Raw genomic sequence first — 21689 nt, forward strand, 5'->3', positions numbered from 1 at the left:
TATTGTTCACGCTATTGAATTTCTCGTGAAATCACGCTGCATTTTACACCATTACTCATTAGGTAGTAATGTATATCAGAAATTCTCGATCTCTTTCACCTTTATCTTTGCATTATCATCTCTGCTGAAGCTCCTGGATTTATGAGCATATTTATCATTTACTGCTCAGATAATTTGCTTGGATGATAGTCCTTTGATAAAAGATGTATATAACATTAGATTTTTCGAAGTGTCTACTGGTTAATAGGAAATTTCGTTGGGTAGCTAGGACAAACTAATAGTTTGATATCTGACTCTTCAAACTCTCTATGTGGTAATAAATCAGGATTACGTATTCTTCTGGTTATCCATTATTTTACTATCTTCTGATACGTATAATTCCTGTTATCATTGTGCCTCTACTATTTCCCAAACCAATTATTTCCTATTATCACTGCAGCATAACAAAATACTTCTGTTTGCAGATTGAAGTTCATCCCTCAATTTTATTCACTGTAAAATATAATTGTATATCCCCATAAATATGCATTTGTAGGCACTCTTTTTTAATAAAAAAATTTTAGGAGGTCGAATGCCTATCGCTAATTTTTTGTGGCATATTACTTGTTTTAAACTTACGCTATCTTCTTTAAATGCTCAGTGCATAAAATATAGGCCTTCGTCAAAACGTCGGGTGTCTCCAAAATTTGAAAAAATATGCCTTAGTTCTTTCTCAGAAATAATTTTTTTAAATATTTGAGATGCAGGTTAATGCTGAGTCTGGTTTATTCTGCATAAAATGAATGTTTCAAGATTATTGCGAAAGTTTTAATCGATTACTAACAGGCAAAAAAGACAAAATGTGATCGACCGAGCGGTAGTGATGCTTCAGGGACGCCGAATAAGCTCAAAATTTCATTAAGGTTTTCTTCTTTCTAAATATTTCCAGTCCTACGGGATTAGGTTTCCTTTCCTCATGAAAAAAAACTTATTTATTAACGGTATTCTCACTGCGAAACACAATTACATGCGGAGAGTTGAAACCAGAAGAAAAAGGGAATTGAGGACGTATTTGGGTTTTAGAAGGAAGATTGATGGTGAAAGGCTCAGTTAGGGTGAAAGAAGGGGCAATAGGCATTCTGTGATTTGCAGGGGAGTGAGTGAGGAATTGGAGAGTTTTCATCAGAGACGAATATATCTCTGCGTGCTAAACCTCCCGTTGGGCGCAGTTGATCCTACAGACACTGGGAGAAAGTTTTTTTTTATGTTTCTCAGTCGCTAGGCGAATTCATTTGATTATATTGGTAATTTTACATTTTCACATGCTCAATTTAGCCTCTCCGTTTATTTGAATTCGACGCTAACAAAGTTGAAAGTTTGAGGCGTTACTTTATGGAATTTATTCATATTGAATGAAAATGAAACTACGTTTTACCGCATAATATATTTATTAGATCACTACCATGGTTTCATAAATATTTTATGTTTAATTTTCTTTTCATTCAATTCGACGCTAACCACGGAAATTTGTTTGAGTTAGGCTGTTCAATAAATTGTAAGGCTACACTCAAAAGTCGTTTTTGTAATCAACTCATCGCAAAGGCTTACAGCTTTTTTTATCAATTATGTGTGTTACTTTCGAAAAATAATGATTCCAAGTCATTAGTACTCATCATTTATTGTAGAACATTGATACTATAATGATAATTACATTTAACTTATTATCGTGTTTACCTCGTGATCGTGGTTTTGATGGGGCATCGCAACCCCTGCTGGTCAATACTTTCGGGAAAATACGTGACGGTGTGGGTTTCGAAATATATCCTTCATGTCGGTGGGCTGGGTTTGGTAGGGGAAATAGGAGAGGGGGATAAGGATGAATGCCAGAAACCCAAGACATCTAAGTAGTTTTATATAGCATTAATTTTGGCATTTATTCCCTAAATTCATATTCGTGATCAAGATGAGGATTTAAAGATTTAGAGATTTTATGCCAAGTGTCACCGTTTGCTGAAGCCATGTTTAAAATAAATTTACTCGATCAACCTAGACGCGGAAATGGAGTTCAAGACTAGATATAGCGGCAATTTGTTCACTAAGCTTAAAGTGGCATTACTGGACTTAGGGAAGTCATTACCTGAGAATAGCTGAAGTCAGTTGGGTGGCTAGGAATTTCGTTCTGGGGGGGGGATTTTTGAACACCAGGGTACTAATTAGAGGGTTTTAAACTAATTTTAACACTTTTCATGATCGAAAAATCTTCTTTTGTCAAAGAAATCTTGTGTGAATTCATGATTTTTCAATATTTTGTTTTCTTTTATGAAGGAAAGTAATTGTGCCTTTATATTTGGGGGGACAGAGGTCCACACCCCCCGTACCTACCCTCTCGCTAGGCCACTGGCTGAATTCTCTCTTGAAGGTCATTAGTAAAAGTAAAGGAGGTGAATTTGTCTGACTTAAAATCCATCATAAGTTCTCTATAATCTCTCTTTTATTTTGATTCTGTGCTTTTACTGTGATTGAAGTTGCATGTCGGAAGGAGCCTAGTTCGTAGTAATTCATGTTACGTTTCACTAAAATTTTTATGATAAGGGCTAAATTGTGTAATATTTCGAGCTTGCTGCGTGAACGGCGATGAAATTTACATGAATTGCCATTTGAAAAATTCCCCTAGATTGTGAATCGAACCACAGGCCTTAGGCGTTTCGGCCGACTGCTCAGTTCACTATGCTATCCAGGATAGCGCAGGTTTGTGGCTATCATCCTGTTGTGGCTTCATTGAAGTCCTTTCTTCCCTGCGTTGCCATCCATAATGGTCCGTGAGGGCCTAGCATCTAGTAGCATGAGCCTAGGTACAATTACCTCGCATACATTGACCCTATGCAGATTCTTATGGAAAGCTTAAGGTCCAAGGTTCTATACTCGGCCCAGGGGAATTTCCCTTATGGCAATTCACGTAAAAGGCCTTGATTTTTTTTCGGTCGTATTAACCCTTTCAATCAGACATTATAACAGAAATATTATTTTAATTAATATGTGATCTTATACTAATATACTAATTTTAATGCCCCTAATATGTACAATTATTAGTACAAAACATAAATATGGAAGCTCTAGGTTATCCCTAAAATCAAAACCAGTGTGGATAACCGAATACCGCGCAAATATTTGTAAGAAAAAAGAATTAAATATTACAGTGATATATGAATCGCTAACTGCAGCTAACTAATAGGCATCAGGTCCAAGTTGGACGATTTTTTTTATATTTAAACTGTTGCTAGGTGCAAGGCTAAACGTTTCCTACTTAAAGGGAACATATCATGCTAATAACACCGAGCATATGTTTCCATAACATGTTTTCTTTTAGTAGGAATAGTCGAGTCTTTCACCTAGCAAAAACTTAACGACGAAAAAAGAAAAATTTTCCATCTTGGACATTATACTGTAAAATATTAGAAAAAGTGGATCAGGGGCGTAGCCAGGAATTTCTTAGGGGGGGGGTCCAAATCCAGGGGTGTTATTCTTTTTTAAAACAGGGTACTAAGAAATGGTTTTAAACTAATTTTAACACTTTTCATAATCGAAAAAACTTCATTTGTAATAGAAATATTTTGTAAATTCATGATTTTTTAAATATTTTGTTTTATTTTATGAATAAAAATTATTGGATTTTTATATTTTGGGGGGTTCGGACCCCCTGGACCAACCCCTGGCTACGCCACTGAAGTGGATCGCATTGCAATCACCGTGTCGCGGACATTTTTGAAAGCTAATCAAAATGCGACTGAAGTGGTTACAGAAATCAGTGGTAAAGAGAGGCAGTGGATGAGTTAAGCGAAAGACGGAAGGACGCGGAAACAAGCGAAAACATGTTGCCTTGGGCGAGTTGAAAAGGTCCACCGAGGATAGATAGACGGAGAGAAACGGCGAACAATTTATGGGTCACGTTATCTCCGCGGTCCGCCACAGACACCTATGAGCGTCATTTCGCCATGCGTTACACTGCAGATCCTGTGCGACAAGCGCGCGTCGCACTCGCCGGAGCTGCGAAAATAAAAAAACATAAGAATCACGAATTGCGACACGCAAGCTCCGCAAACAGCTGGCATTTTTACGGTGGTGGCAAGTCGAGGAAACAGTATTTTTTTCAAACAGAGATCGATGAAAAACACAGGCCACTGAACCGTTGCATTTTAAATTCATTTTATTCGGTAGCAACTCAAGGAGAAATTTGTCTACATTTTCCTCTCTCTTTAAAAAATATTAATTGGGAGGGATTTTATTCATAGCATTTTGATGGCTAAGTTCTGACAACACGTATCTCCAAAATAGCAACTTTTCAGGAGAGCTAAAAAACGATAAATTTCTTTTACTTGTACACTGAAATCAAAAACCAAAAGTTCATAAAACTGAAAAAGAAGCATTCCTTTGCAAACAAAGAGTTGGTTTTCGCTTGTATTTTATTTTTTAATGCCATTAAACTTTGTTCAAGTTACCTATCTAAAACCGGCCGAATTTGAGATACGTGTTGTTAGAACTTAGCCAACGATATGAACCATTCAGTCAATATAGCACTCATGGCCATTATCATACCTGAAAGATTGTGAACCAACTGTCTTTTTCAATTTGAAAGTACATGTGATAAACCAAAATAGTGGATAGCTCTGATGCCTTTATACTTCTTCCATAATACGGGATTTCGGTGGTATGTTAGGACTTTTTTGGCGTTTATTTTATTTTTCACCACGAATAAATGATATTATCGTGATACATGTTCGGTACATTAACCTTAATATGTAGATGACTTTATAAATCTTTCAAATATTCTGCCGGAATCGTCTCATGTGAAGCCAATGCCTAGAGAATCGTCACTCGCTCTAATTTTCTTCATGGTGTTTTATTCCATGATGTCAGATTAGAATAGCCAGTTATAGTATTGAAAATTGTAATTTTAGCTGTTATTAGAAGAGTTTTTCACCATCGTAAAGTCCACAATCAGGATATTGGATTAGAGCTGCTCTACACCCAGCTCTCTTAAGAGCAAAGGCCTTCATCAGCCAATTATGCGTCAATGATGTGGCGATTTTAATTTTCCCGTCTTCTTCTTAGGGTTATTATATGGCTTCTCTAATTACCACTCTACTTGAAACTTCATCCGTATTTACTCTGTCGATCCGTTTTATTTTCTTTACTCTCTTTCTGCACCACTTTCCAATGTTTCCATACTGGACCTCTCTGTCCCTGTCAAAAACCATGTATCGCTGCCACGAAGAAACATAATCAATACACACTTTTTTGCGTGCATCCAAAGCCACAAGCTCATCCATAATTTGTACAATGCCCTTTTCCGCATATTCCATCCTGCTTAACATTTTTTCCTTTCTTCGTCCATCCCCGTCTCCTCGTCTTTGGTTACAAAACTCAACTCTTAATGCTTTCATTTTTGTGCCTAACGTTGTTATTTCGGTCTTTTCTATTTTAAATATCCGATCCCTCTTCAAATCCCTTGGTGTTTAATCCCTGTCATTTTGTAGGTACATTGTGGAATACTGAGTCTTTCTCCGAGCATATATTAACACCTGAGCTATTTTCTGTATGTGTCTGCATTTGCACCAAAGTTCTTAGAAATATTTATCCGTTCATGAGCATATTTGCTTGTTCAAACCACGAAACGCTGCCTTCAGCTTAAAAATAATAACAGCGTTGCTATGATCGAGATTCTTTTGTTTTTCTTATGATCTACGCGACACTAGAATAGCTTAACTATTCTTAAATATAAGGGCGACCCGTTGAAGTGCGTTTTTAAATGCACTACTCATAAATTCGCTATCATCAGCAATCAATAATTTAAATCACGACTGCTCCCCGGTTTTATTTTCCTGAATACATTTAGTATGATCAAGGGGACATTAATATTGTATAAATTCCAAGTGATAATACATAGAGCATATTCTCCCTAAATCGGTGAAATTTTTAATGCACTGGTGTAAATACATCCATAAATTAAATGAGAATATTAATTATGATACAATAAAATTTAAATTAGTGATATGCGCATTCAATCACTAGTATATTAATGTATTCAGTCTTTTTATGAATTAATTATTCCTATTGATTTTTTTTCATCCCACCTTTCCATTGATCGCAGGTTATTTATGAGAGCAGCATTTATTGAGAAGGGGAAATACTTTGCTTAAAAAATGCTTGTACTACCTACGCAACCGCAAAGATTTTATCTCTTACGAGTTCCGGCCGTTCATTAAAAATGTTTTCCTTTCAACTGAAATAATCCTATGTATCGTCAAGAAAATATCCTGTGTGTAAGGAAATAGGTATCATATTCTTGATTCTATTATTAAGTTAATTTTATCGACGTGAATCATGGTGTTTTTGAATATTTTCAAGTTATTGGCTTAGCCTGAGAACTACATTCGGTGTACATCTTTAATCCGTGAAAGGTGGAAATGATTACTGTGGCTACTTTTTCAGCTTGAAACGTTGCACTAATTCTTTAAATTTTAGATTTAATTTTCTGTACTTAATATCACGCGGTTAATTAACTTTTCAAATGTTAACGAGTTTTTTATCACACAAATGAAATCAAAGGTGAAGGAATGAATTTATAAGGATTTTTATGGTTGATCAAAGAGATGGAAGCAGTCCTGTTAAATTTATTTTTGCTTGGTTCCAAGAACATCACCGGTCTATAATTCTATTTGGGCTACAGTTTAATATATCACCAATGCAGTGCAGGTTTTAGTTTCTATTAATTTATATTTCGAGATCTCGGATTATGCCCAAATTTTTTTCAGACTGCTGCACACCTCAAAATTTCTGGTTGTGCATTAAATGTAATACACTCTTATTTTAATTCCCTTTTTCGAAGAAGCAAAACTAAATGCTCATATTCTTCGTTGGTTTAGTCTTTCTCTATGCCCAGGCATAGTTTCCAATTTACCGAAATAAATTTCTGGCTAAAATTTAACATTCATGTAGCCCCACATATTATGCGTGGATAATACATTCTATCAGCTTAGCATTCACAAACATTTTTATTTAAATCAGCTGCGTGTGATTTTCCATTTTCGCCATAAATCCTCGTTTTCAAGATGCTATATTTCGTGCTGTGGTCAAGCCGTCCAGTTAATAATGTCATAACTCATTTCAGGGGCTGACTTTTAGAGTAAAGAAGTTGATTTATGGCTCTATCGAAATTTCCCGCGCGCGTGTCCATTCGTAATTACTCTGCTTGTTACACATGACGTGTCAGAGCAATTGTAACGAGTGAAGTGACCCTAGAGGCAAGTAGTTTTTTGCAACATCTCAAAATAATCTCTTCTCTCGAGATCCGAATGGGAACAAAACACTTCAATCGTGACACAAGTTACGCTTTAAGCTAAGCCTCGAACCCAGAAGTACGAAAAATGAAGGAAAAAAGACAGAAAATTAGCATGAGCCAATCAGAAGAAACCTGACAACTTTTGGCGCGAAACGGACGGCTAGATAAGAAGGCACCATTTTAGGATTGTCACGCCGGACGTGGAAGATGACAGTGGCAGCTATGGTAACGTCGGCCTACAAGCAAGTCACACGGTGGAAAACTTATGATGATTTCACCATTTATCTAAATACTTGTCCGTGAATTTTCGTTGTATTTCGCCTCTTTAAGCGTCTTTAAAAAAAAGTTACAAGCTTTCACAATTGAGAAGGGGAGAATCCAAGGAGTACAAGTGATTTTTCAAATCTAAATGTAGTTTCTAGGAACAAACATTTTGTAAGGGACACGAGCAAGGTAAACCAGATATTTCGTAGTGTATTTTATTTTACACTTCATGTCAGTACAGAACCGAGAATCTCTCGTATCCCTTGGCCAGCAAGTTTTTGTTTATTTCAAAGATGGCTATTCGGGCTTCCAGCCGGGTGGTCTCTCTCCATTCTGCCGACGTTTCGGAACTCCAGTCGTGATCCATCTTCAGGGCTGATGGTGAGTCGATATATTAGACTGAAGAGTATATGAACTGGCCAACTATGTTTATACATTTAACCAGACATCTTGGCATTGATTTGACTATGTATATTGGGATAGTGTTGCTATGAGAGCGCTTTGTTTTTTTGCACTCCATAGACCTCAGTTCAAATCCTAACGGTGGCGAGAATTTTTAATGGACCTTCCGGCACCAGTATTACACATCAATCTTCCTTTCCCACCCTTTACCATGGCGTAAATGGCCTAAACTGTCGCCTTATCTATATATTTATCGGATATGACCACTTAATTATTCTATTAGCAAATATTTTCCTTTTTTTACATTTTATTTTCTTCATGATCCCTACTCCATTTCTCATACTTTAGCAACTGTTACGAGGGCTTTCTACCCGTTACTGTCATTTATGGTAATGCATGCAGAACACACGGGATTATATACTAAAAAGGAAAAAGTACTATATCAAGGATGATAAATTTAGACTTTTAACTTTCAGTTTATGGCCTAATTAATCGTATTGAAAATTATTTTTCCCCGCGAATTTAACGGCAGAGGAACGTATATGTGCAGTAAACATGATCTATATCCTAGGCATATTTAGGAATAAATACAAAAGAATTGTATCTGAGGTCTGCGTGGTTGAATTTATCCTTGGTATACGTTTGGATTTCGTGTGGGTAATAATTTTTCGTTTTAAACATCCACTGTATAAATTGCTTAATTCCTGGCCAGACTCTGTATCTCATGAGAATAGTTATTTGTACCTATATTTATTACGTTTAACTGCATTTTTCTATGCTATTCACAATACAATATAACCCTTCTAAACCCTTATTAAATCAAAGTTCCGTGTTCAAAACAATCCCTACCTTGTAGATATTAATTGTGCGTTTTTAAAAGATTGCGCACAAACTATTTGAAAGATGAATCTGTGCCCACTGGATGTTATGACCGCAGCGTAAGCTCTTCACACATGCAGATAGCAAAATAGCCGTTGTAATAGTAATTTCATTAGTATCTCGTAATTTATTCGCAAATTCAACGGAAAATAAACGAACGTTATCGGAAGTTTTCCAATTAAAAGCTCTTGGTAGCCTATATCACCATTTAAGTGCTCTGAGTTTTTGAGTGAGTTCAAGTCATCTACCACTGCTGGAAACCGAATCCTTGTCCTTTTGGATGAAACACTAGCAGGATGGACTCTTCACCAACGCAAGTAGGTCGTGATAGCGCCCTACAGTACAGTATCTCGTAAATTATTCTCGCAGTAAACTGAAAATCCTCATTGGCCCCTAGGACAGATACACGATAAGTAGAAGGGAGAATGAGGTCCCAGTGTTGCGAGGAGACTGCTTTAAAATGTTAATTCTTTTCCCCTTCAACCGCTCCCTTAAAAACGGTTGAAAAAACTCGGGTTCTCTTCCTCCGGGGCGAACTGCAAAAACGTCCGTTTAAGAGGCGCAACCCACTTCCATTAGAACGGAACCACTTTAGGCATCCCAACGCCCAAGTCCGCTTAAGGGATCGACTCGAATAGAGCGAGTGGGCCAAGGGTTTTGGGTGATGTTTTTTTTTGCCGTTGTGAGATGCTGAGTACCATGGTTTAGGGAGGTAGTTTTGCGACCGCGCAGTTCGGAAAAGATAAACTTTTACCCAAATTTTGCCAAAAAAAAAGCTAGTGCACCCACAGCCGACATCCTTCTTGGCTAAAATAAATTATTTAGTGCACAGAATGAGGACAATTAGATCTTTATTTTTTATATGTTATACTTTTGATGAACACGATCGCTCTACCTAATATGATTTTTGCATGGCTATTGCTCTGCTTGTGGAAATATCTCGTCAAAACTCATTTTAGGCGGTGCACCGGAGGAGAATGACTTTGGGGAGAAGATAGTGATGAAATTTTTAAGTGCAGGATCATGACCCCTATTCATACACCTTGATGCACCTCCTCTCTTTTCATGAGGGGAGGGGTCTTCTGTTTCAGTTCAAGTCAAAATTCCTACTTTGATAAACGTAACATCCTTTTAGACTCCCTAAAAGAATGTATAATTTCAACCCAATGAACTTAAGAGAATTTTGTGGGAAGACTGATACATTTTCCTTGAGTAAATATGAAGTATTCAATATCTCAATGTGTTCAAGGTAAATAAATATAGGGTTGGACCTTACCCAGAGCCAGTATAGGGAAATTGTGATTTATGAATTTTTATGAACATTAAAAGTAGCTCATTTTTTACATTATTAATTGGTTTTAATTTTATTATTTTTCAATATAAACTGCTGCGGTCGTTCTAGGAATCATCTTTTGATTTATCGTGTTCAATATGCCGTCATAATAGTTCTGTGGAAAATGATGAAGATGTCATATCTGGTGTTTTATAGCTATAAGTTTAAAGGAAAACATACACCGGATTGGGAAAATTCCTCATCTAAACAGTTTTTCTAAATGCGCAAGGGGAAGGTAGACAGGAAGATCGGGAGGGAGTTATGAAAATTTTAAGAGCAGCATCTCTGCAGTTACCCCTCTGATAATCGCCACGATCCTCCATCTTGTATACGGCGGGGAAGGATTTCCTTCGATTCGATTTGAATGAAATTTTTCAGTTCAATAATTCAGTTCAATAATTCACTTTTCATCCTTTTATTCCCACTACTTTTATGAATAATTTCGCCTCGTTCAGATAAAGCCATTGACAGCAGCGGAGAAATCAAGGGTTTCGTCATGTGGTGCTACAGTAGAAAGATGAGGATCAACTGGATCGACCGCGTAAGTAATGAGGAAGTTCAAAGAGGAGTACGGAAGAGAAGAAGCCTCGTGGAAACATTGATAAGAAAACGAAATAACCTTATTGACTATATCCTGAGACATGAAGGCCTGATGAAGACAATCGTAGATGGAAAAGCAGATGACAAGATCGTAAAAGGAAGACTATGAATAAAATAAAAACAGGAGGTAAAGAAGGATATGAAAGAAAAGAAATACGTCGGTGTGTAATAATTAGCCGACCTGAATATTGAGTGGAGAGGTGCGTCAAACAAATCTTTTGATTATTGACAAGAAGTAATTAATCTTTGTGTGGAAGAATCTAAATACGATTTCTTTACCCATAAAATAAAAAGTTAATAGTCTGAATTTATCATCCTTGATATCGTACTTTTTTTCTTTTTAGAATGTAATCCCGTGTCCTGCGTGTATTACCAGCAATAAAGGTAACGGTTAGTAAACTCTCGTAAACGATAATACGTTGATAAAGCATGAAAAAATGGAGTAGGTATCATGAAGAAAATAAAATATAAAAAAGGAAAATATTTGCCAATAGAATTATTAAGTGGTCAGGTCAGGTAGATATATAGTTAAGGTGGAAGGGTGGGGAAGGAAGACTAATGTAAAACTTTAGTGTCAAATCCCTGGAAAATCCTCGCCACCGTCAGGATTAGATGCAGTAATGATGAAATTCTGCTTTTACCAATCAAAACGACTTTATAAAAATTCCCAACTTCAGAGTAATCAATGCTAATTAGGTATTTTTAAACTGTAATTCCACTCCAATGGCACAAAATATCAATATTTTTCTCTAAAAATTACTAGCCATCTTTCTTTAAAGTTCCTTTTTAATAAGAAAAGCTCTGGATTGCAGTAAAGCAAGCTCACTGCTCAGGGTCGGGATATTTCTCATCAAAACTCTTTTTAGGCAGTGCACCGTGGGAAGATGACGTAGGTATGGGGGAGGAGAGTGATGAAAAATTTAAGTGCAGGATCACGGAGTCGCCTCATTGATACGGGCCTTGATCCCCCCTGCTATATGGCGGGGAGGGTCTTTCATTTCCCGTGCATGCGTGAATATTTCCGTGAAGCGCGTATCCGAGGGCTTTTGGAGTGAAAGCAGTGTATGCCGCGATGCGCGGAATTCGGGGAAAGGATCGCGTGAAAGGGTTGAAGCCCTCTTACACTTCCCTCCCTCCATTCCTACTACTACTCTCTACGGGCGGGTCATAAAGGGTTTGAGTATGGAATGAGGAGACTCGTGGAGGCACTTGACGATACACGAGGAAAAGCGATGGAAGATAGCTAATGTCTAAATGGCGATTTAGTCGGAAGTAAAGTGTGAATGGGGAGTAATTAAATTAGGAAAATATAGATTTAGCTTTCTAAAAAACAAATTTTATTGTCGACTAGTCTCGCTACACTGTGTCGTCGTGATAGTCGACGGATTCACAGATTTCCGCTAAAACACGCTAGTAGGGCGACTAACTTAGTACACTCACAAATCACTTCACTTTTCGCTTCATCGTCTATATGCAATAAATTCACTTAGGGGTACACAAGGGGTGCACAAGTTGTGTTCACTTGCACTAGAGTCACAATGAAAGTTCACTGCACGTCGTAGTTTCCTTGTAGCTATATAGAACTTTCAGTTCCTGTGAACAATTACAGTACATACGTTGCCTGCTGTACTTGAAGAATAGATTTCCGTGTTCCATTTTAGCACAAATAAGCGTAAATACAATAGCGTAAAAAATCTATAAGAGTATATAAATACAACCGGAGTTCGATCATCCACAACGATCCGCCATAGTTAGTAGCACCCTTGGGTAAGGTGGGAGCTTAGTAGCCCTTAGTAACGATCTATGAATACCATTTTGCTAGTATGCTACTGCTTAGTAGCTTACTAAGAAATCTATGAATACGGCCGAGTGTGTCTAAACTATTCGACTATTAATTATGTGTAGTTATTAATCACTGTGACTATTAATCACTGTATACTCTTCAAGACTAGCTTACTTAAAGATGATGTAGGGTTTCAAAACTAGAGAAGCAAATTTTTACAACTGAAGTTAATTTGAATGAAACAAAGTTTTCATTTTCCTGTCCTAAAATAGAATCCCACAAATTAAAGGCCTCAACCAATCAGTGGAGAGTTATTTATTACTCAAGAAATGTGTCGGAATTTTTGGGTGTAAGAGGAATTCCTGCAAAGTTGAATTGTGGATGTTGAATAGATCTGTAAGCATTGTATACATCTATATAAATTACAAAAAGATATTACGTTCTCATATAGTTTCCAAAATACATGGTGTTTTTTACCATCTATTTTGTTTTAATTCGCCTCCGAAACCCTCGGAAGGCCGCAACCTTGTGATCCTTACTAAAGCCTGAATCACACGATCATTTTTTTTCGTCGTTTTTGAGTGATCACTCGGAAATGATCTCCGCGCGCAATTATTTTTCGCGATCACTCCAATGATGAGGATTCCCATCACTTTTTTCATGACTCATCTGGTCGATTTTTCCAACGCTGAAACCGTTACTGAAACACCATATCAGCCAATCGGAACGCACGCCCGCATGGAGCGATTGCAGCGCAACGTTTGACAATCGTGAGAATGACATAGGTAGACATAAACACGATGTATATTTTCGAGATGCAGGTCATATGAAAACGAGCTGTGACATCGGAAATGATGCGAAAGGCGACGGCGGGAGGGACCGTGTTATTCAGAAAAATGATCACACAAGCGATCACTTTTCCGGTCGCGAAAAGCGATCGCTCGAGTGATCACTAAGAGGGAAAAAACAAATGATCATGTGATTTAGGGTTAAGCATTTATTTCGGTACAGTGGTGATATTTTAAAGTAATTTCACTAAAGATAGAGGGCTACGATTTCTTTTATAGGGTGGCTGAATAAATTAAGATTTTTATGCAATCAGTTGACTTTCACTTTAGTATTATTTCTTTGGAAAAGAATTCAATCATCACTTTGTGAATAGTCTATGATTGGTTTGACTCTGCTTTCTGCTCAATTCTCCTATCAGCTAATCTTTCCTCTCCTGCGTGTTTCTCTTCTTTCATATCCTTCTTGACCTGCTCCAGATATTCTCTTCAAGGTCTTCATTATCCATGCTTGCTAACAGCTTTTCCCTCGACGATTGTCTTCATCATGCCATTATGTCTCATGATATGGTCTATAAGGTTGTCCCGTCATCTTATCAAGGATTCCACGAGGTTTCTTTTCTCGTACTCTTCTTAGGAATTCCTCATTTTTCCTACTCGGTCGATCCATTTGACCCTCATCATTTTTCTGTAGCATCAGAGTTCGATAGCCTCCAGCCTTGATTTATCCGCTGCTGGTAAGTTTTGATCTGTTTAATAATTTCACGATTTTCTGTTAGCCAACTATAGCATATTCTATTCCTCTAAATAAATATTTGCTTTTGTTGGATATTACTAATAAAATGTTGTGCCGATGTTTTGTGCACTTCTTTATTGAAGTCTATTAGTTATTTTTTTCAAATAATACATGGTTCAAGAAAATTTGGGAATGAATTGATGTACCAGGCCTCCAAAAAAATTTAAATTAGACCAGTGAAGACAATTGCGTCAATGTTACCACGAACGTTTCAGTTGGAAAAACGCAATTTTGAACGATACGTGAAGCCTTTTTTTCTGTTCTTGAAATTCTACTCATTTAGAGTTTTGGTCGTCAAAATTTCCTCAACTTTTGTTAAAACTCAGACTTGCAGCATGCTTTAAAGAATGCAGCTTTGTTATCGGAAAGTTTAGATAAAATGAAATTACCCAGAAACTGGCTCAATACTAGTCGCGTTTTTGAGGAAAAGTGATTCCTTTAGACGCTGCGTTTACCTTACTTAATGGTTGATATGGGTCCTGTTTATGCAAACCGCGTTAGGCTATATCATTTTGTTGGTGTGATGGTAATCTGTGAGAGAACTCAATTACAGGGTTTTCATTCCAGGAAGATGCATCTTAGAATTTAAAACCGGTCCATTAGGAAGGCAGGGCAAGGCACATTAGTATGATCAAGCGACTGATAACAGGGAATGGGATGCCATGTTCTTTGTGGTAAGAATGCGTTGGTGAAGGAATTCTCTTCAGAGGGTATATCTGTTGACTGAATCCATTTTCCCTGTTTAAGAATGAAATTGAGTTATTGGTGGGGACATTATCAGCCGCCTAGATGGTACCATGATGGGGGGTGGGGCATTAAACGGCACTAACGTCCAACAAACTCAGCTCATTTTCTGTTCGTTCATTTTTTTCGACAAGGCTCTTTAAAAGTACATTAAATGAATATCTAGATAAATAGATAATAGATAATAATAATAATAATAATAAATATAAATATAATAATAATAATAGATAATAGATAAATAGATAGATAATTCAACGGCCAGCATTTTTAATTTTTGCTATGGAACTGAGTAGATATTACCTAAATGTTGTCTTGACTATCGGTTCATTGCGAATGGAAACATAATTTTTCATTTTTAGTGTTGTTTTTAAAGCCCCTAACCTAAGCAACTGCTTTAAATATTTTTAATCTATAAATAGTGTCGGAACAAATGATATATTAATGCAGCCATATCTTAAATGCGGCCTAAATGACGAAAATACTTAGCTTATTGCATTTTTACTATTTATTTTAATTCTATTCCCGCTGTTTCGCAGAAATTAGTGAAATATTGATTTTATTTTTTTGCATAGATAGATCAAATTACGAGCTAGATTAGGACTTAGAAAGAATTTAATTCATCATGCAACATCTTTTACAAACTGAGTACCATCTTTTGAGGAAAATTTTCATTTAAAACAGTTACCAGCCTCTATCGAATGAACAATCACGAAACAAATAATGATATCAGGATATTCGATGACTGCCATACGCTGCTGAATCAATCATGTCGTACATGTTTCTTTCATCCGCTGCTAAAACATTTGTTCCAAAAAAAGCATTGTTGGGGAAAGTGGCGATTGAAATTGGAATGGAACGCGGAAATATTTATAACCCTTGTATTCGACGTCACTTCCTGACCGCGTCACCAGGGAAAACGGAATGTTTATTTTTCTTTTCAATAACAATTTCAAGAGAATACGACTGTTACAAGTTTTACCCGTCTCTCAATGTGTTGGCTCTCGACGAAGATGAAGTTTGGGAACTTAATTCGGTTACCGATTTGCATGTGTACATGAGTAAAAACTAGGCATCGATCTCATCATGTTATTTACACGGGTTACAAAGGGTGAAATTTTTCTTGAAAAAATCATTTGGCGTCAACAGTACTCGAATTTGGATCTCCAGTCATTATTATCATCACTCCATCTTCATAAACATCTAAAAACTACTTGGGTGCAGGGAAGTAGAATAAGCATGTGTTTGGAATGTAAAGGATTTAAACACACTATTGCAGATGAAAATTCAAGCCTTATGAATTAGAATGTGACTGCTCCCGTTAAGAGAAATAGAAAATTTATTATCATGATTGCCTATGCATTATTTATGTTTATTTTTGGTAGAAGCAGCACAAACTCCTTGTTACATTACTGCCTTCGCGGTTTTAAACGAGAAAAATTGATTATTCTATCGGCTTGCATGTAACCAACTCTGATAAATAGAATGGTTAGTTAGTCCAAAGTAGGTATTTAGGACTAGGGTAATACGAATGCCAAGTTGTTCAAAGAATATAATAATCATAAAATAAATCATATGATTAAATATAAATGTATAAATCACTTGATAATCATGTAATAATCACCCGATAAAAATTCCCCTTTCGATAAATATCACAATATATCGATCTGTGTATGAATCTTGATAACGGATATTTATCAGATAATATTTAACGGTATTATATCGTTTTATTTTTATCGGACGCAATGTTTTGATTTTTACTGTTGGGCACGATTTTCATCTGAAAGTCATGCATCGCCGGTTGTGAAACTTCAAATTGGATTATGCAGGGTTATCGTAAAAAATGGTGCGGTTTTGAATATGGCTTAAGTGAAAATGGAATTACATACAATTTATAGTAATTTATTTTTAATCTGCCGTGTCAAACAGTTTTTTTACACGATGAATAAAATTCAATTTAAGCGCCTTTTGTCGCTCGATAAATGTCGAAACGATACTCAGCTTCTATCCAAACATTAGGTCCCATTTCTTCGTTTATGGTTGTCAGTTGCTTCATCAATCCTGTTCATCATGTGTTTTAGGTCATGTATATAAATAGCGCTTTTGATGTTCTCCAGAAAGAAAAAAAATCGCATATTCCTATTAATTACGGAAAACGCATCATTCTTTTATGATATTCCTGTATTTTAACATCACGATTTCGAGGTGTCGGTGTAGAGGAAAATGGAATAATTGAAGTAGGTGGAGAGGAGCGACGAAGTACTGGACATGGTGGGTGAGGAGAGGCAGCTTTAAGATAAGGAGACGAGTAGAAAAGGATGGAGCGAGTAGTTAGCGGGAAGGGGAGGTTGAAAACAGAGTTAGAGGGGAGAATGTTGGGTAAAATAGGGAGAGGAAGGAAGAGAATAGGATTTTTAGATAGAATAAAAGGGAGTAGGCTTTATTGTGAATTGAAGAGGAATGTGCTTGATGGAAGGGGAGGCTGCCAGAGTGCTTCTTAAGTACACCATGTAATTTAAATTTACCGGGACTAGCCACGGTGATAACTTTACGAAATCACCCGCAATAAACAAATTTTGCAAGATAATATTCAAATGCGATAAATATACCAAAGAAAAAAGGTCTGTACGTATTAATAACGAACTTTACTCATATTTCTTATGTAAAGTTCGTTATTATGTTATGTTATGGCTCAGGGCCCATTCTAGGGCCTTATGGGCCCTGTGGAACAATATTCTCACCGTTTAAATGTTTCCTGGACGTCTTTTTAAAACAAAAATGAGCCAAATCGGTCCAGCCGTTCTCGAGTTTTAGCGAGACTGACGAACAGCAATTGATTTTCATACTCAAAGATTATTACACATCGGTACAAAGCACCACTTATTTTGAGAAATAGCTGCCGTATGCGTAGCATTTGCGTTTTCTGAAGTCCAACACCAACGAATGACGTAGTTAACACTGCACCAGCTACTCATAATGAAATGTGACGTCTTTACCCACAATTCCGCGTTCCTACTGTTTTCGCACCCATTCTAATTCCTCTACCCTTTATCATTAATTTTCACCAAAAATACTATTCAGTTTGGAAAATCAACCACTTAACACGCATAAATTGACGGAAAGAATTTTGTCTGCACAATTTCAGGAAAATAGTCATAAGCTTGTTTTACAGACACATATGCAAACAGACGTAATATAACGTTTCCCGCAGGTGTACGAATTTTCGCAAGAACGAAATATTAAGTCATTAGCACTCGAATGTTAAATAATTTTCCGAATTGTGATATCTCGCCCAATCCTAGGTGCTTCCACGTGTTTGGAGGGGAAGGGGTTTTTCCTTGCTGATGCAGGTGGTGGGGGAGAGGGGAGGGAAAGGTGGAGGGGGTGAGTTGTGTCGCATGGAGGGGGGAGGGGCGTTTTGGAGTTGTAGCCGCGTGGACCGCCGGGAGGAGGGGAAGTGGGGGGGAAGGGGTACCGCGAGCATAGGGAAGAAGAAGCCAGTGTGCGTTTTGAAGTCGGGAGCGGAGGTGCGGCAACTGCTGCTCCCGCTGAGAATTCGCTAGCGTAAAGACAAGTGCGTTCTCGTGAGGCGGTCTTCTCGATCTTCGACCGGCCTTGGGAGGTATTCGCTGTATACAACGGTCAAATACTGAATACCCTGACGCCTGTTGGTTTGCTGTTTGTTATTTGCTGCCCACCGGTCGGGGAGTCTGGTCAAATTCTATCACTGCACGTCGAAAATTGACAGCGTGACAGTGCTTCGCCAGCAGTATTTGTTCCTTGGAAGGTATTCCCATGTGAAAGGCAATTACCAACGGACAAAAACACCGTGTTGAATCTCCGTGTGGCCTGTTGGTTAGCTGTTTGTTAGTTGCTGTCAGCCGGTGATTGTGTCCAGTCATATTTTATAACTTCGCGAGGAGAATCAACATCGTAAGAGTGCATCGCCGGGCGGTCTTCCGCGGAAGGTATTCATGTACACAGCAGTTATCAACGGACAGAAACCCTTTCCATTATTCTACTAAATTCTATTACTGCGCGTCAGGAATTGACAACATAAGAGTGCTTCGCTAGGCGGTCTTTCATCCTCGGAAGGTATTCCTATCTACAAGGAAGTTATCAACGGAAAAACTACTGCTGAACATCTGATGGTTGGCAATTTATTTTGTTACCGATGGATCAGTGATTTAATTCATATTTTCTTACTGCACACGCAGAGATTTCACTAGATACGTGTGGTTCTGGCAGCGGTACCCGCTCTTGAGGCGGCTTATGGAGGAATTTACCGCATGTACGGGTATTAGCGGAGGCCATTACTATCTCGCTGAAACCTGTTGGTTGGCTGATTGTTTTGTTATTCAACAGTCAATGACTTGGGTGATGTTCTCAAAATATCTTTAATCTTCGCCTTTCTCAATCAAGGTTTTCTAATTCACCGGAGAAACTTCTTCCTCGAGTCAAACTACCTCTAATATATCAGCGCATTTATAATACATACCGGTGTTAGAATAAAACTCTTCCCGTATTCTCTTCAGAACTAATGTCTTCCACATGAAGCCAGTTGAACGTTTCTTCAATCTGTCTTCAATTGTTTGATAAGTGAAAACCTCAAATTGACTCCATTTAACCAACCTGAAGAGTTTAAAGTGCTGTGTCTACTCTTGTGAAAAAGAAAAATGCGGATCAGAATTATTTTTGAGGGTGCATCGAGGAACTGACAATTCCCTTTTTTATTACAATGTTTATTTTCAAGATCGAGTTCCGTGTCTAGCCATCAAGTCAAAGTGCCAAAAAATGCTGTACTCCTGTATCGTCGTAGAGGGCCATTTGTTTTGCTGAACTTCTTAGGAGTTTTCTTTGCTCGGGAGCAAATGTTGTCTCCCCAAATTCAGCATACTACTACACATGCCTTTAGTACATTCCATGCGTTTATCTAACCTTTGTGGCCATAGGTCTTCTCGAGGAAATCCAGGTAGCATTCAGTGCAAGCAGTAACTTTTTACGTCTTTGAAAGAGAGAAACTTATCATCACGAAAGTAATAGCGTGTGAGCTTCTTGTGAAACATCCCTCGATCAAGTGGTCGTTTTTGCTTTAGCCAAAATACCTGCATTTGCTTTTTCTCAACGAGCAAGCTAAGGATACCACTATTTCATCGTACAAACCTTTTATATTTCTCATTCGTAGGAAAGTATAAAGTGGTGGAGAGAATACAATTTCTCGCTCACAAACTGACTGACTCACAAAACTTCGTGTTACCGTATATGCACAGTGCATCTATGCTCCAGCGAGACTTGGCATGATTTTCTTGGCGTATTAAAAGTTGCCCTATCCCAGACACGTGTTTGCTTCAGTCTGAATATTGTGTGTATTCCCACCCAAGAGTCAAAAAAGGAAATAATTAGCCTGCTGTATTGTCCGCTTCGTCAAACAAGTCCTCAGTGCTTTTGATCCCAAGGAAGTTTATACATACAGTGGCGGAAAATAGTACATTCTCCCTTACTGACGTCACTTTATTTTAAAACAAACACCGACTGAGGGTGCCTTCAGACGACCCACGTGTGGTCGAAGCTTGAAGATGATGATTTCGAGTGCACTTCTCTTAAACCCCCTCGTGTTCCTTGTAAAAGGACTCTGGGATGTGATATAAGTGCTAGTGCCACTACCGAGTGTCCCTCAAGGGTTCGAGTGGTGAAAGGGGCCCGAATTTTTTCGGCTCTGGAGTGTTTCTCCGGAGCGGAAAGGTCTGCCTCCAACGTTGTGGCCCGTTTCACATTTCCACCTTTTCTCACGATCTTCCGAGAAAAAAAGTGTTTTTTCCCCCCTTCCACGTATGACTTGTGGGAGCGGTTAAGTCGTCTTGACAACAACACACCCAGCGCCGGAAGCGACAACAAATTGACGTAACATCTTCACGTGTTGTGTGAGCAGCGTCACGCTCCCGTGACAACAAAGGGTTGCCAAGCCGTGAGAAGATTTCAAGGTCCCTCCTCCCTTTTGATGCGTCGCTATCTCCTCTGGCGTTGTCTTCATTGAGTTTATCAGTGCACCATGCAGGAGCCTATTTTATTTAATGGTAGGCACACATTTGTAAGGTAGAAGTAAAATTTGCTGTGTAACTTAGGAGGAAAAAACGGTGATTAAAGTTTCGTCACTGATATTGATTTATTTTTTGAGGAATAAATCACAAATAATCTATAATAACATTTTTACGACTAATATTTATACTCAGTGGGTTCATAAACGATAAAAGAACTTCGGTACCGCCGGGACTCGAACCTGGTTCCTGTTCCCAGTGTCGGAATCCATTTCCTCGGCCGCCTAGGTATCCTAGTTGGTTATCCTATCAGGAGGCTCAGTTAAACTATCTTGCTCTTTTCTCCCGACAATTTTGAATAAAATATACCTTGTTCAAATTGTGTTACCACAAAAAACTTTTACAATTTCTACGTCTTGGTAAGAAATCACTAGTTATTCTGTAGAACGGTTAGCTACACAAAAAAGATGTTCAACAAATACTTGAATTTATCCTACAGAGTCTTATAATTCGTGATTTAGAAATTTTAAGGGTTTAAGTTGAAGGAAAATTTCTATAGAGCTAAATTACTGTGATTTTAGCCACCTTCATTTGCATACCATCCAGAGTTCAATGTTTTTACACTTGTGTACTGTTTTAAAACCGCCTAATTAGCCATTACTCAACCCAAATACGACCTACTGGGTTTATGGTGGTGTCTCTGCCTACGCCGTAGTCGTGATAGGAGAGCGGCGTTTATGCAGTTTTTCCCTC

General features: G+C 37.8%; 1 protein-coding gene across 3 annotated transcripts in view; it reads left to right on the top strand.

Annotated features, from left to right (window-relative positions):
- LOC124169727 overlaps positions 1-21689 on the top strand; it is a 562768-nt gene that overhangs the window by 336713 nt on the left and 204366 nt on the right. Inside the window, exon 1 of one of the 3 annotated variants that reach the window (XM_046548415.1) lies at positions 19639-20975. The exons of the other annotated variants lie outside the window; for them this stretch is intronic. Coding sequence (XP_046404371.1) covers positions 20951-20975 — 25 coding nt within the window. The 5' untranslated portion in view covers positions 19639-20950. Of the gene's footprint in view, positions 1-19638; positions 20976-21689 lie in introns of those variants that run through there. 3 annotated transcript variants of the gene reach the window in all.

Source organism: Ischnura elegans, chromosome 12 (genome assembly GCF_921293095.1).
Source record: "Ischnura elegans chromosome 12, ioIscEleg1.1, whole genome shotgun sequence".
NCBI lineage: Eukaryota > Metazoa > Arthropoda > Insecta > Odonata > Coenagrionidae > Ischnura > Ischnura elegans.